At 40.8% G+C, this 17,217-nt stretch overlaps 1 protein-coding gene across 6 annotated transcripts in view; it reads left to right on the top strand.

Annotated features, from left to right (window-relative positions):
* The window catches only part of GRM3 (glutamate metabotropic receptor 3), a 111,316-nt gene that overhangs the window by 60,593 nt on the left and 33,506 nt on the right, over nucleotides 1–17,217 (top strand). For all 6 annotated transcript variants that reach the window (XM_074869840.1, XM_074869838.1, XM_074869841.1 and 3 more), the window contains 2 exons: nucleotides 2,645–3,245; nucleotides 15,255–16,110. In XM_074869840.1, the coding sequence (XP_074725941.1) occupies nucleotides 2,748–3,245; nucleotides 15,255–16,110 (1,354 nt within the window). In that variant the 5' untranslated portion in view covers nucleotides 2,645–2,747. The remainder of the gene's footprint in view (nucleotides 1–2,644; nucleotides 3,246–15,254; nucleotides 16,111–17,217) is intronic.

Genomic DNA, 17,217 nt, shown 5'->3' with positions numbered 1-17,217 from the left:
AGAGGAGCACTGGAAAAGATCAAAGTTTGATTCTTGGCTGTGCTGATGACCTTAGGTAAATCATTCAGGAACAGGCTTGGAAGAGAGACCAGCTTGCTTAGAAAGGTTTTCAGAGTCAGTGCCTTGGTGGGAACCAGGGGGTGCAGGGCACAGTTGAAAGCATGTTCTTCAATTCCTGAAGGTAAGCAGAGACCTTTTCAAAGTTTGATAGTGATTGTAAGTACCAAACAAATAAAAAACTGAATTTAGACTCCTGAGAATCTCATTTCATCTTTCTGTGCCTCTTTGCTCCCCAGTGTAAAACAGAGAAAATAAATATTTTACCAGTGTTTTAAGGATAAATGTATGAATATTTGCTGAGATACAGTGGTTACAGAAGCTATAGAATTAAATAAAATGGATATTGCATTTAAAAAAAAATCCAAATCCTGTTTTTATCCAAACAGTGGATTAGTGATGAGAACAATGGAAGTTGGTCTGACTGAATTATTAACCACACAACCATTTATGTGACAAATGCCACATTTTTGTCTGATAATTATTTGCAATGGGAGAGTATCACCATTTTATATCCCTGTATATGCTTGAATAATATTTGGTAAATTATAGTACCGAGTCTGACACAGAGAGTACTTCTGAGTACAGCTACTTCATTACTCCTCCTAATATTACCAGGAAATATATTTTCCGGACCTGCATAATAAATCACCTGTGATCAGCAAACTATCTTACTTATAGATCACTGAGGGATGATGAAGCTTGATTTCCATTGACATATCACTTATTTCTGAACGGAAAAATCTGCAGAGACAGCCTGCAGCTCAGACTACACACATGTTAGTAAGATTGCAGAGAAAGAACTTTAACAGTGCGTCTGACACATTACTGATTTATGAGAGAACAATGCTGGACGAAATATGAATAAAATACTAGCTTTTCACACAATTTGGTACAGCAACATTGAAATTGTACCAGGATCAACAACTGTCTTGCAATAAACATGCTCACCCATCATTCAGTGTTAAATCTTAATTGTTGCTTATTCCAATTTCTTTGTCTTAAGTGTTTCTTAATTGTAAATAACCCTGAAACTTTAATAATAATATATACTCTGTTAAGGAAAAAGTAAGTACAGAGATGAATTGTTAAAATGATTTATTCAAATATTACCACACTTGATTTGTCTGAGGATTTGGAGATCAAGGCAGCCAGTTTGTCATATTTGAAGAGATATTGACAAGGAGTCAATGGACAAATCATGCATCTATATTGCATATATGGACTTTGTGTATGTGCATTTAGTTACAGAATTGTTACAAGAGTATCTTCATTCTAAGGCTTGATTTTTCTTCTTTTAAGGTCATTGGTAAACTGTCTTGACCTTAGTGAGAGTAAAATCATATCCTGAGTACATACATCACTGCTCTGTTCTCCCCTTGATCTGAGCACTGAACTGCGATTAACATTAAAGAGAGCAAGTCCAGCCGTAAGCATTTTCATGCCCTAAGCAAACATCAAGTACAAGACTCATCCTTGTCATGTCTCTTCTTTTTCTCTTTCATCTCTTTTTTTTTTTTTTACTTAATTTGCTTGCAAGAAAATATTTTGTGCCTTAAGGAGGGATGGTTTTGTGAAGGAAGGATGGTTTTGTGATTGAGGCATTTGATGGAGAGCCAGATTCAACTTCCAGGCCTTTCACATAATAACTACCCTTGGTAGATCCCTTAGTAAAGTGCCTTGCAGAACTGCAATGCTAATAACTAAATGGACCAAGGACTGCTCTCTGTTGGTGACGCCTACCAACATGAAATGGCTGAAACACTGTGACCACATCAAAACTCTTTATTGGGAATGGTCTCCGGTCTCTGCCTGTCCATGAACCATGCTCAGGCACTGTTTAGACGACCACTGGTTGACTGAGTCAAAACCGTCCCAGGGAGCTTTCAAACAGTTAAATGGTATGACATGGACTTGATTGCTTTTCTATTACAGACACAGACTTCAGTTCCCACCTGGTAAAATGGGCTTCTCCAATGTTTCAAACATTTGTCGCAGCCCAAAAATAGAGGTAAAGCACCAAGTGGTTTCTCCCATCCTCTCACTGACTGCAGCAGGTGAGCAGGCTGGTAAAGGAAGGCAAGACAGGTGGACTTCAGCAAGAAGCTTTGGATCTGAAGGCCAAATGCTGAGTTCAGCAAACATTAACAGCAAAAAATTTATTAAGGTAAGGTTGGAAGCAGCTGGACACACAGTGAATGAGACTCTTATGACTCTTATGAGTCCATAAGACTCCAAGTCCAGAAGAGAGAGAGGATGCAATAAGAGAGGATGGTACAAAAATATGTCAAAAGTGGTCTCTGTCCTTGCAAAATGTAAAACACTGTTGAGCAGTGGTCAGCATCAAATATATCACCCCATATGTCTGTGGTCTTTGTGCATAGCTGTCATAGTGGATGCTTAGTCTGTAATCAGCTATGGAGCAAATTGAATAAGGTGTTCTGTGAGAATGCAAGATAAATGTATTTCTTACTTTCTATGCTATCCAGCAATCCCTTAACACTGCTCTTGAATATTTTATTCATTAAAGGTTTGTACAGCTCACATCTCCTTTTGCCTTTTCTAATTCCTTCCATCTCTTCTTTAGAGGTCCAGTGGAAAGACTTGGCTTGTTCTTCACTGGCTTGTGGGACAGCATTTGAAATTTGACAATGGATCAGAAGGACTGAAGAGCACTTTTGCTCCCACCAATGTTTCTTAGAGCTGCTAAAACAGGACCAATGAAGATGTTCACCAGACTCCAAGTCCTTGCGCTAGCTTTGTTTTCCAAAGGAGTTTTCCTTTCCCTAAGTGACCACAGCTTTGTAAGGAAGGAAATTAAGATAGAAGGAGACCTGGTCTTAGGTGGCTTATTCCCAATCAACGAAAAAGGCACAGGGATAGAAGAATGTGGGAGAATCAATGAAGACCGAGGCATCCAGCGCTTGGAGGCCATGTTGTTTGCCATTGATGAAATCAACAGAGACAACTATTTGCTGCCAGGAATTAAACTTGGAGTTCACATCTTGGACACATGTTCCAGGGATACATATGCCTTAGAACAGTCTTTGGAGTTTGTCAGGGCATCTTTGACTAAAGTGGATGAAACAGAGTATATGTGCCCTGATGGCTCATATGCCATTCAAGAGAATTTACCATTACTCATTGCAGGAGTCATAGGCGGTTCCTATAGCAGTGTCTCCATACAGGTAAGTCACAGGAGCCCCATCAGGTGAGAATAAGTCTGCATTTCCTGTGAGAGAACCACTGCATACATAAGTTTGTCAATAAAGCAAGTCTTAGCTTAATCACTTTACCCTAGGGGTCAATCTAACACATAATTTTTACTGAACTTATAGTAGTTTGATTCACTCTTTAAAACACATCCTGTAGTTTAAACCTCTGGCACCTGTCTACTTCCTCTAGTTTTCATGTATCCTGAGGGCATCTGAAGTGTCCGAAAGAATTTATTCTGAACCTTATATTTCATGAGACTTTTACAACTTTAAGTTCAGATGCCCTCAGTATTTCTTGCTCCCTCCTTTTGGCACATTGTAACTGCAGCTTTTGCTTTTACAATATTGGTCCCAAATAGGGTGTCAGTAGGTGCTGGAGAGTATTTAATGGCTTGCAAAGGTGCAAAGTTGGAAGTGGGTTAAATGCTCCATATATCCTTCCAGCTAGGGTGGACCATGCTTGGTTTCAGTTACAAGGGACTAAACATGATTCCTTCTGGTCTTGGCTTCCCATTTTTTATAAATTCATGATAAAACTTTAAGTCCTTGGCATTTTTTCCCATTAAATGAACATGAAGAACATATATGTCCTCTTTTTTAGCAAAAATCCTCTATTTCTCCTCTCCAGACCAAGTACTCCTATGGCAGTGCAGCCTCAGATGTTCTAAATTTCCCTGCCACTGTCAGTGTCCACAAGCAAAAATGTCCCTAGCTTCACTGAAGCTGCCAAATCTACATAGATCTCATTATTTTTGGTTAAATTAACTAAACTAGTCCACATCACTCACAACCACAAGTGAGTGATGCCTTAAGCCCAGATTCAGGTAAGCTAAAACCCTGCATCTAGTATTTCCTAATGGTCAGCTGTAGATTTCCAAAGACACCAAACATTGACAGTGCTGGACCACTATGAGCAATATGTTTTTCCAGACTTAATACAGGCCCTAATTACTGCATCAGTGCCAAAGGAGAAAAATGTTCTTCTGTACTACATACAGCCTATCCCAGCAGTCACAGAGCTTCATTTACCTGTTTCATAAACAGGCTAAGAGTTCATCCAATGCTCATTCCAGTCAGAATTGCATTGGGGAACTGGCTACTACTCCTGTCAAGGCATTAAATCCCATCAGTTTGGGAGCATGGCCAATTTCCATCAGACATGCATGAGCACAGAAAAAGCATTTCAACAAATTACATTGTATTCCCTTTTGTGTTCCAGTGTGTGGCTTCTCTGTGTATCCATAGTAGGGAATACATGGGCAAACAGTTACCCATACCACAGGAGAACAGCTTCTGCAGAACAGAACCTCGGCCATCTCTCATACTAGGGGTGGTTTTCTCCCACTGTGGACCAGTTAACATGGCAGGGATGTATCCTTCACCAGTTACATATGTCTGATCACCTGGAGCACAAAGAACAAGTTGCAGGGCTAGAAAAGAGACATGTGGAGAGGAGAATCAATAGCTACAACACTTTGGGCAACACAAACTGTTAAGGAAATCATTATTCATTGTCTCTTCCAGTCAGACAAAGGGTACATCAAATGAAACCAGCAAATGTCAGATTGTTATGCATGCTAACAACTGAATGAGTTCAAGAAGTGACTAGAAAAAATCGGGAAATTCTCTACAGATACTGTCTCTGGCTCAGCAAATCCCATATCTGCAAGTCTCTCAAGGCTGGTAAAATATTTGGAAAAGTCATATGCTTGCCTTGTCCCACTGGTGGAGAGGTATGAGTGATTTTTTTATGGCCTCAAGTTGCGCCAGGGAAGGTTTAGACTAGATGTCAGGAAGTATTTCTTTACAGAATGGGTTGTTAGGCGTTGGAATGGGCTGCCCAGGGAGGTGGTGGAGTCCCCATCCCTGGAGGTGTTTAAGAGTAGGGTCGACATAGCGCTGAGAGATATGGTGTAGATGGGAACTGGCAGTGTTAGGTTAATGGTTGGACTAGATGATCTTCAAGGTCCTTTCCAACCTAGTTGATTCTGTGATTCTGTGATTGATTTTGCTCTACCTTTGGTCTAGTCATTTGTGGTCAGTCTGTTTCTCAGTCCACCCTAAATTCAAATGTGTCCAAAGGACATTAAGACATGAAGTAGCCTAAAAGGCACATCCATAAAAGTAGTTACAGCTGAGGAAATGGTACAGATAGTTCCTTCCCTCCCAGAAACCCTCAGGCAGTCACACCACACTCCTAAAACAGCCTAGGGAGTCTTGCACAGCATCTGTCAATTTGTCCCTTTGAAGCCAGTCTCTCGTGATCACTGACATAAGACTAAATCCATATCTGAAGCAGTAGATTGGATGCAGTATACATTGAATATACATAGTATATACAGATGCTTCATATTCCAAAAGCTTAGGTTAGGAGCAGGTGTCAGACACAAATCAGAAGTCCTGATAAGAGTCTTTCCCATTCAGTGCATGTGAAAAATATCAATAAAGCTGTATGCATATGTGTATGTAGTCCAATTTTCAAACCTTATGAGGGATGGTGAAACAATAATTATATCTAATATTACTCTATGATCTATACAGCTTCCCCGTAGTTGTCAATAGTTGTTCAAATAGAAGATCTTTCTTACACAGTTCTTCAAAAAAATAAACAGGTTCACAAATCAGTGTGTCATTGAGCATTTTCCATCTAGAAAAGAAGTATTCAGTTGATTATTTTCCCTTGACATAGATGGGGTTGGCCTTCCTTCAGTCTTTCTTTTCTAGCTTTCCTCCAGATTTCACACTATCTAGAAAAGATGTAATTAAGCCATTCACTCCTGTTCATCTTGTTAAGATAGCCAGTCATCGGTTCTGTTTCAAAAGAAAATCCCTGTCAAGAATAATAGGCATTGCAGACTCAAGCCTGAAGAGATAAGGACTTCAGAGCATTAAAGAGCTCAATTTGGTGCCACACCAGAAGAGACTACCAAATTTCAGAGACAGTCACCTGCACAGAGTAGCTCCAGTATCAACTGGAATCACTCCACTGCTGAATGTCAAACCACTTCAGCAGGCGCATGTGCAAGTCTGAGCATCCCCATTCCCCGTGCTTTCAAACAGCACTCAGGGTGCTGGATGCTTCCAGATGTAGCTCTGTCAAGCATTCCTCTTTTGCCTGAGAGCTGTAAACATCATAAAGTCCACAATGCAGTTTCTTAGCCTTAAAATAAACCATGCTGAGCTCTTCAGACAAGAAATTATTTCTGCATTTTTTTCTTCCTCCTGTGAATTTGCTGTTGTATTTCAATACATTTTCTTCCTCTCCTTTCACCCTCCCTCTACAGATTTTTGTCTGGACAGCTGTCTACCAAATCATTTCATGATGCTCCTGCTGTCAGATTTCTGCTTGTTTCATTATCCTTCCACCAAGGAAAAAAGAATTTGCTGGTAAATCAGCAACGAACACCTTCCCCACTGAGTCAGTATGCACGATAGGCACTTTTTGCAGAGACTAAAAACAACAAGAGAATGCAGAATGCTTAATTATTTTCTGGTCAGACTAGGCTATTATCGTTAATGATGATCTGGGTAATTAGGTTTTAGATGTTGTGTTTAAATTAGCAGTGAGCCCAATCTGCACAACATTTGATACCTCAAAACCCAAGCCAGGATACTCAGTCAGTCGAAAAGCTCATGTAAAAAAAGCTGTTATCTTGAAATAAAATTCTGACCTCAGCTGAATCTAGGATCAGAAGGTGAATTCTCCAAAGTTTGTAGGACTTAATTTTAGGTTCATGGCTTTTCATTTGAGCTAGATTATCCACTCTCTCCTAGTTAACAACAGAAATTTCAAACATATTTTCCTTGGAGATGTTCAATGACGTTGTAAAATGGATAAGAAAAAAAGCACTGTTCATTTACACAGAGAAGTACCTGCATAGCTAATTCAAATGCCATGTTTAAAACACTTAGATCAGCTCTGTCAGGTATATGCATGTGTAAGCAGGAATATGGCTCTTCAAGTGCTGGATTTGTTCTTCTGTTTCTGAAAACTGGACTCATCTTCTGAAAATGAAAATTGGATTCCTTTCCCTGCAGTCAGTTCTTAGAAACATTAAGACATTCCCTTAGGTAGACTGGGTTTTGCATTTCAATATCCACTATATTCATGTTGATGGAGGGCTTTAGCCCTGTGTAAAGTTTCCTTTATGCTACCAACCCACAGGACCACCAGATCACAGTCATGAAAGTTATTCCCAAGTTGGAGCCTCATCTAGAAAAAATGGCAGAATAGAAACCAGTACCCAGCTGTCTTCTCTTGAATTCCTTGTTGTGTCTCAAGAATACTGTAACAAAGCCACTGGAGAAGGCTTAAAGGTGCATTACTGTTATCAGAAAAGCTAAGGCCTTTCTCCTAAGTGAGTGACCATCTGGTATGAAATTCAGAACATGTACTCATTTACTGGCAATCTTTTCCTGGCTGTTGTTTCTCCTTAGCCACAGAAGTCTGCCAAGGGTTCATGGAGCCTGAAAGCTAATCACCTCCATTTCCTTCCTTCAAGGATAAACCATCTTCCAACCAGAGTCTTAACAATAGTTTGTCATTTCCATAACCACTGAAAATAGTGCAAAATCCTTAGAAGAACTACGTGCAACCCCCCCCCCCTCCCCATAACATATGGGGCTCTGTCCCCCTCTGCATGGACTCAACAAGGATATGGGCAGGAGAAATGTGCAGGGGGTCAGGCATTCCCCAGGGACTTCAGCCCACGTACGCCATTTGTGCCATGCTCATAGAGGAGCTTCGCATTCAGCTATGCAACGACAGCCTTTGGTGATTTTGTGCTCGTAAAACTAAATCAGATCCTTTTAAAAAGATCTGTTCTGTGAGACAGGCCACCTACCACTAGCATTTAAGCTACACATGCACTTGCTGACTTCCTGGTGCCTCCTTTAAACTCTTCCCTTCTTTTATCTCTATTCTTGCTCTCTCTCCACTACCTCTCAGCCAGATCCTTGCTGTTTGTTCCTCTCTTTGTTTCTGTTTCACAATCAGAAACTGAATAGCCACTAGGTTGAGATTTTCAAAGTGCCCAAACAGCACTGGACGACTTTCCTAGAGATTTCAAAGGAATGTGAGTACCTCCCTCTTGATGGCTTCTTTGAAAATCCCAAAGTAATTGATTCCTTTGCAGTCTTTTTGAATTGGATTTGGGATTAAATTTTTCCTTTGGTGTGAGCATTTTCTCCTTTTGCCAACGGGAAATGATACAATTTTACAGGGATGAGTAAGTAACCCCTGAGATCACAGGTAAGAAGGAAGGAGCCCTACCATGTTATAAGTGGGAAAGGATGTAACTACAAGAGAAAGTGGCCAGAAATAGGAACTAATTAGGGACATCTGGACATTCCCTACACTCATTCTGTCCCTTCTGACTAGGAGTTATGCATCAGTTAATAAGTCTCAAATAACCAGATTTATCAATGATAAGTCTTTTAACTCCGGAAGCCATTTCATGCTTTTAAAACTATCAACCCCAGTTTTAGTCCCTTTTCTCATCATGTGTCACTCACAGTCAGGTTTACCAAGTCTCAGCGAAGAGTTGACTCTTTGTGCAAACCAAAGTCTTCTGCACAGATCTCTTCTCAGCTTAGTGCTTAGCTTACTTCACTTCAACAGTTAATGCTATATGGAGGCAGAGTACATATGCACCAGCTCACTGTGCTATCCCCTGCAGGAAAAAAGAAAAGAATATTTCCAAATTATTCTCTCCGAGTACAACATTTCTCTGCATTTGCTTCTTGGTTTATTTTTTATTACACAGAACACACATATAAAAAGAAATTCCTAGGTCCTCCACAGAAATCCTAGGTGTTATTCTGACAGTATTTCCCATTTCTGATGTTCATTTCACAGATGCAATTATTTCACTGTTCAAACACTGCTTTTGCTGGATGTGACAGCTATTGAGTCCACTGCAGATATTTAGCTATATTTTTCCAGCTTCATTGCCAAAATTTTCAGGAGAAGAGCAAGACTAAAACCAATCTTGTCGTCTCCCCTCCCCCTGCTAACAAAAAATGCCAGACATTTTTATTTGATTGGTAAGGTATTATTTTTCCCCGAGTTACCGTTTGGAAGGAATTTTGTTAAGGAACTCACTAACTAGTAAACAGCCCTCTTAATACCAAAGAGAGAGAAAGCTGATGGAAATCACTGCTTCAGTCCTGCAATGTGCCAGATTACATAGGAGTACAAGCTAGGCTGGGACTCCTAAACAACTTCAGTGCTTCTGGCTTAGTTCCTTGCAAGTGATCTTTAATGATTAAAAGACTGGGATGTTGGTATTGCCGATGCATTCCTGGGGTCAGAACTTGAAGTGCAACTGAAGCCAAATGGGCATTTTCTGTTGCAGGTGGTGGCATAGTCCCCATGTAGAGACTGTCCTACATAGTGCTCTTTATAATATCCCAGACAAAACACCTACAGTTTTAAAATGGGTTATGGAGAGAGGACATTCCAAACTGATAGAGGTATTTCAATTCTGGAAGCAGGAAGGAACTTAGGCTTCTAATTTTGCTTTGAACACAAACCACAGTTTGGAGTGAAGTATTTTCTTGGGTCCAAGATGAGCAGCTGCATTTACATTACTGGCATCTACACCTCCCAAATATTCCCAAACCATATGAGTATGTCAGAAGTGCCCAAGCTGAGTCACACTGGGTCACACTGTCCCCAAGGTGAGAGCCACACCTTTGAGCCTACTGAATTGCAGAAGGACAGGGAAAGTTATAGTGGAGCCTATCTGTTCAGTATTGTTCATATTTATTGCCAATGATGCAACCTGGCAGCATTGTAGGCTCACAACATGCTGGGCATTATCTACAGAAACATGGCCAGTAGATAGGTGGAAATTATTATTTCTGTTTATTCTATTTATTTCTATTTATTCTATTCTCAGTGGACCACATCTGGAATGCTATGTCCCAATAAAAGAAAGATTTAATAAATACAGAGATGATTGCGAGGAGAATAGTCTGGAGAACACACCCTACAAGAAGAGATGGAGGGAACTGGGTGTGTTTAGCCTGGAGGAGAGAAAGTTCAGTGGGAACCGAATGTCAGCTTTTCAGTATGTATGGGTTGGTTCTCAAGAAGACAGAGCAAGTCTTTACTGAGATGCATGACAAGAGGATGGAAGAAAATGGCTATAAATTGAAGGAAGGGAGGTTCTAACTTGACATCAAATGTACAAACCAGGAGCTGGGAGCATGAGGAGGGTGTACAGGCCAGTGTAGGCAGTTGACTGGAAACAGGTACCTAATTTATTCTTTACATTAACTTTATGCCCACCATTTATCACATACCCACACTCCAGCCCATTCAGAACTGTTTCTTTCCTGCTTTTTTAAAATGACACTTTCTGCTAAAATTTGGTTAAAATCTTTTTAGATTTAAGAAAAAAAATGTCAAATAAGAAAAAAAAGCGCAAAACAAAACCATTGGAGCAAATGCTTTACCTGCAGTTTGACCTGGAGCTGGCCAAATAATAAAAATTATTGTTATTATAATACATCTACATCATCATCATCATCATTATTATTATTATTAATCTACAATATAATGTAGATTATCATCATTTAGAAATTAGATACACCATACATTGGCAGCAGCACACATTTCTTCAAAGTCCAAGCTCAGCTCCTGTGCTATAGCAATGACATCAGACATTAGAAAATCCTTGGGACATGGCTTTGCCATGGTCTCGCTGTGGGAATCTATCCTCATGAATAAAAAGACTTTTTCAGGTGACCAAAGGCAGCAACTGAATTTTCGTTAGGACAGATTGCAGTTCAGACAGACAGGGATTTCTCCAGTTTCTCAATAGACACAAACCTCCCTTACCTCAATCCCATTCTGCTCAGCAGCCTAATTTACTGTCTGTTCAAAACAGCCACAGGAGTTCTTGCCTGTCTCAAAGGAGCTCTGTGAAATTGGATTCATTAAGCCGTGTTAAGTGCCATGAGATTCTTGCGTAGTAAAATTTTAGAAGTGCAGAGAGCACTGTCATCTAACAAGGGGCCTCCTCTCTCCAACAGATGTGTGATACACACTTGTGTATTGTGTTGAAGAAACCCTATCTGTTCTAAGACTTTTGAGATTTATTTCTTTTCAGAGTGTTTTCTGTGCTCACCAGCCCTGCACACATTCAAACAACCCATGCAACAGCCTCTGGGCTGTTAAGAAGGGAAATTTTAACTAAAAACATGAGAATAAATCCTACCGCCAGCAAAGAAAGTCCTATGGAGGACAGGCAAAATGCTTGATGGGATTTAATAAATCCATATATGAATTTATGAGATATATAGGTGTCACTTATCTGACTCCATCTATCATCAGGACTCCTGAATGGCCAGAAATATACTCTGAAACCAGATTCACATGTTTGATAGCTGTACCTAATCCACTACTCCTTGTAGAAAAGTATTAGGAAGCCATTTTCAGTGTTATAAACTATATTGGCAATTTCCCACAAGTATTTATACTGTCCACAATGCAGAGAAGTAGACGTGACAGATGTCCAATGTTGTGAGAGGACATCAGTCTCCTGTAGCACTGCCCTGACCACTCCATTTCCAGGATTTGCTTATGCAGTCTGTCCCTACAGAGAGACAGGGCTAACACTGGACTTCCTGCTGAGCTCATGTTGGGCAGCTCCTTATGAATCACCCACCATCCTAGCAGCTGGGTGAGAGCCATGTTTACTTGGGAAGTGGACACTTTAGCAGGGGACAGTGGCTACACTAATAAACCCTGCAGTGTGAGGGCAAATAAAGGTTTCCCATCACACTGGAAGTTGACTATATCGACACGCTTTGTTCACATCAAGCTGTGCAAAGCTGTTGTTTTAGGATGCAGATACAGAACATCCAGACTTATTTTCAAAGGTGCTATGTATCTGCAAAATCCCCTGGTTTTGACAGCAAAAAAAACAGGCTACTACTGCTACTTAAGTGCCAACATATGGATTTGAGGCTCTAATTGCATGCACCATGGCTTGATTAAATTGCTGCCTGGAGCTTTGCCAAGATAGATTCTTTCACTTAGCAAAAGCTGGATCTACACTGCAGTTTTGAAGCTGTAGCGCACATCCCAAGGCAGCATAGAGCTATGGTGTAGGTATATCTCAGGTGGTTCAGCCTCCGTGCACATAACTCTGGTTCACATTGCACTGTCCTCTACTACACTGAGATACTGCAGAACAGACAAAGCCTTAGATATCAGCTCCTTTCCAGAACCTATTACCTGTGCCCTTATCTTGTTACTTGTTTAATCAGGATCTGATTTTCAGAATCAGCTGTTCAGATCAGTATGGAAATGGATAGAAAAAGGGACTGTTCTGAAACTGGCTGCATCAGCAAAGTGCCTGAGACCTGAGCTCTTTTGAAAAATTAGTCCCTAAAATCAAGATGTTACAATATTCCAGAAAATCCCCAACTCCAGAATTTCCAGAAGAATGTCCTGATCTGAATTAATAACTTCACTGAGCTCCATGATCAGTCACAGTTCTCGGGGATGATTGGGTCACTATCCTCTATGATTAATCAGACATTATCGTATTTTTAAATTTTTGATCTATGAAAAACCTACCATCTAGACAGCTTTGCAGTGAAGAGGATTACAGCAAAGAGCACTGCCACAGCAAAGCTTTCTTCTCCCCATAGACCAAGAAGTAAAATTGCAGGCAGTTTGAAGGGACCCTAGAAGTACAGTGACCTCCAAGGCTCAGAGCCTCCTTATAAAACGGGGGTGTAGTTCTGTTTCCCTGCTGCTCAGACTAAAAGAAATAAAAAACAATAGAAAAGCTGCTATATTTGTTAGAGTTTCCTTCTGTGAGCTGAAGGCTTAACTACAGACTGAGTAGCACTGCTTTAGCTAGAAAATGGACTTCTTTTTTAGCAAATTGGGGGGGGGGAGGGGGGGGGGGGAAATGCAGAACGATATGTGTGCATATCCTTATTATGGTTTAGCTCAAATAAAATAATTCCTGCTAGAATAAACTGAGACAAGAATAGCTATTCCAGCCCACATGGTTCTGCAAGAAATGTTCCAGAATAACTACAGGAAGGACATTCTTATTACCAAATCAAAGTGCTCTTTTTGGGTGAGGATATGTGAACCAAACCATGTGGATATGTGGGCATGTAATCAAAAGTTACAAAGCCGCAGAGTGTTAGCAATGCTCAGAGCATCCATTGCACCTTGGTGAGAAAACAAGCCTCTCAGCCAACTCCATTACTTTAAAGCTGTTCATTTAAATCACCACAGTGGAAATTAAATTCCACATTTCCAGTATAAGGCAGTTTAATGCATGTTACCACCTAGCAGGATGGTTAAGGATGCATCAGCTGTTTCCTGAGAGACTTGTTCAGCCACAGCACTTCCCAGACACGTGCCTACACCCATAGGCAAAACCGAAAGGCGTTAGCCAAAGCTCCCTGTCAGGATACTCCTTCCAAGCAGTGTAGAAGAGGTTTTATTTTTGTTTAAATGAAAATAAAATACTCTGAGTGATTTATTTTATAAAGACATGCTTCAGCTCCCCAGATACAGGCACCTAGAGCCCTGAGATGCCAGGGCATCCCGCCTGCTCTTCCCTGGTGCCCCAGATGGTCAGTAAGACATGAGTCTCCTTAAGTCCCCTGTTTCAGATGGCCCAGCTGGTTGTGAAAGGCACGGCCCAGACAAGAAATTACACCAGTTTACAATGGGAGACAAGCCACAGAGAGACACTTGTCCAGTGTCTGCATTTAAAAAAAGAGAGAATGTAAATCTATAAAATCCCAAAAGATAAGGGTTGCCAAAAAGAAATAAAATTATTCTGTTTTACGAGACCGTCTATTTTGCTATTGACATCTGAGCCTTTAAAATTTGCCTTATTCCACAGCATTCTTTTCAAAACAGTCCTTTGCCTTTGAATTCTCACAGACATAGTCTGTGGTCAGAGAAACATTTGGGGAAAATGTGAAAAATTAATTGATTGGGCTATTTTTAATAAGTTTCCCTTAGGAATCTCAACTACTCAACTATTGCTTTGGTTTTGTCAGGCTGTACTCCAAGATCAGCTTTAAATTGAATCTACTGGACACAAATTCCAGTCATCAAGAGCAGAACTTCGAAGTCTTCCCTTTGTCATTTAAGAAGCAATCACAGGAAAAAACTTCCATAACCTTTCTTCATTTCTTTCCAGATATTATCAGGATCTATACTTCTATGGGAGTAACAGAGTAGATTTGGGAATAATTACACAAGGGAGATAGCAACATATGAAAAATACCACAAAAACCAGGACTTTGGACAAAATAAATCACACAAAAAGGGCTATTAGAGATTATTAAAAGTTTTTATTATTTATGAAAAGCTGTAGGTCAACATGACATTGTGCAACACTTGAGGAGTACTAACATGCCACAAATATGCCATCTCAGGAGAACTGCAGTCAGAACAGCTTAGAAGAAAGTTTAAAAGAGTAAAAAGTAGGAGAAGTGGGGATTCAGAACTTGAATAAGTGCAGTCAGAAAGTCCTGTGAAAGCCCTGTACATTTATTTCTGTGATATTTGCATAAAAGAGAAATTTATGTCTTATTAGTACTTTTGGTTATCAAATACAATGAGTTTTGGAGAAGATGAAACATGCTACGAACAGGAAAGGCATGCAAATCCCTAGACTTCAGTAAAGAGCACAGGCTGAGACTGAAGTGTATTGTCCATTTGTGTCAAATTCTCTGTTGGTTTAAACAGACTCATTTGACAGAAATAAAAGGTCCATTACAGTCCCAGTAGGACCCTGGGAATTAACTGGGCAGCACAACAGCTATTCTGCATATGCACAGTGTACTGTGCTCTATCAACACTCTTAATCTGTGATTGTCAGAACACCTCTTATTAAAAAACATTGTTTATGCCTCTCCCTAAATTTTTCTGTTCAGTTTTATAAATAACACCCTTTGAAAAACCTGTGTTCTCCCCCTTATCTCTAGGTGGCGAATTTGCTCAGACTCTTCCAGATCCCCCAGATCAGCTATGCCTCCACCAGTGCCAAGCTGAGTGACAAATCCCGCTACGACTATTTCGCACGGACAGTGCCCCCTGACTTCTACCAAGCAAAAGCCATGGCTGAAATCTTACGGTACTTCAACTGGACTTACGTGTCAACAGTTGCTTCAGAAGGAGACTACGGGGAGACAGGGATCGAAGCCTTTGAGCAGGAAGCTCGCCTCCGCAACATCTGCATCGCCACCTCCGAGAAAGTAGGCCGGTCCAACATCAGGAAGTCCTATGATGGCGTGATCAGAGAGCTTCTCCAGAAACCCAATGCCAGAGTGGTGGTGCTCTTCATGCGAGGCGATGACTCCCGGGAGCTCATTGCAGCTGCCAACCGCTTCAACGTTTCCTTTACCTGGATTGCCAGCGATGGATGGGGAGCACAAGAGAGTATTGTCAAGGGCAATGAGCACATAGCTTCTGGGGCAATAACCTTGGAACTGGCTTCCCATCCAGTTAAAGAGTTTGACAAGTATTTCCAAAGCCTCAGCCCTTACAGTAACAGACGCAACCCCTGGTTCAAGGACTTCTGGGAGCAAAAATTCCAGTGTAATCTCCAGAACCGAAAACCACATAAAAAGGCTTGTGACAAGCACTTCACCATCAACAGTTCCAACTATGAGCAAGAATCCAAAATCATGTTTGTTGTGAATGCTGTGTATGCAATGGCCCATGCCTTGCATAAAATGCAGAGGACTCTGTGTCCAAACACCACGAAACTCTGTGATGCCATGAAGCATCTGGATGGCAGGAAGCTGTACAAAGATTATCTCCTGAAAGTAAACTTTACAGGTAATAACTTGTCTCTTGGTACATACAGAATGTCACTGTAATTAATGAAATGTTCATCAGTCACAGTAAGAGCCAGCTGAATTCCGAGTAGCACCTATTATTACAGTTCAGACCAGGGTGGTACCCAGGCAAGGCCACTCCTGCCACAAGAAGGCAGAAAGAAGAAGGACAGGGAGATTGGTCAGGACTCTAAAAAAACAACCCAATGCTCCTCCTGTTTCCAGCAGAAGCAAGAGGTGGAGGTGACAACAGCTGGTTTTGGAAATGTTACCCTCCATCCTCTAAACTTCCACACACCAACTTGCATTTCATTCACAAACAGTTTGGCTTCAGCTGGGCATGTCTGGAGGCCAATGATCTTTTCACCACCTGCTACACTAAGCAGCTGCCTGCTATGCCTGTGCCAAGACCTGGCCTTCCCTTCCTTGTTTTGTTATGAATTTACATAATATCTGGAGCATGGTCAATGGCCAATGTCCTTGCAATGGTAAAGCAATGATTCCTGCCATAGAACCAGATCAAGGTAAAGTATTTAAATATGTAGGGCAGTGCCATTAGTCTTGATGACAACGTATAAAAAGCTAGGTTAAACACATGCAGGAGACTTGTGGAGAGAAAGTGAATGATCTAGCAATGATATGAGCAAACTTCATGGGGACTGGCTGCACAGCACATGAGATCTCTGTGTTTTTGCCATCACATATGTCTGAGCTTAGGTTTCTTAATAATATTACACCATAGCAAAGCTATATAGATCTACAGAGGAACCAAGTGTAGAGCATCATGTCTTTTTGTTGTTACGTGTCTAACTTTCTTTTGAAGCATCTAGGTTGAGCTTGCATTTCTATGTATTATTAAACTGATATTCTCAGCTGACCGAGTTGATTTAAGGAAACATCATGCTGTGCTGTGTATGAGAACTAGCTCCAAGAGGAATTGAAGGATAAATATGTGTATGATACAACATGCTCGGTCCCAAGGGATCCTCAATAACACTGGAAACTATGTGAAACTGTCTAATTGGAGATTGAACTTTTCCCTCCCATCTCTAGATATTACCAACCACATCCCTAGTGCTTCTCTCACTCTCAGTGGGTTATGGCTGGT

This window comes from Strix uralensis, chromosome 5 (genome assembly GCF_047716275.1).
Source record: "Strix uralensis isolate ZFMK-TIS-50842 chromosome 5, bStrUra1, whole genome shotgun sequence".
Lineage (NCBI taxonomy): Eukaryota > Metazoa > Chordata > Aves > Strigiformes > Strigidae > Strix > Strix uralensis.
The sequence above is the reverse complement of the archived record's forward strand: the minus strand, read 5'-3'. Positions and strand labels throughout refer to the sequence as shown.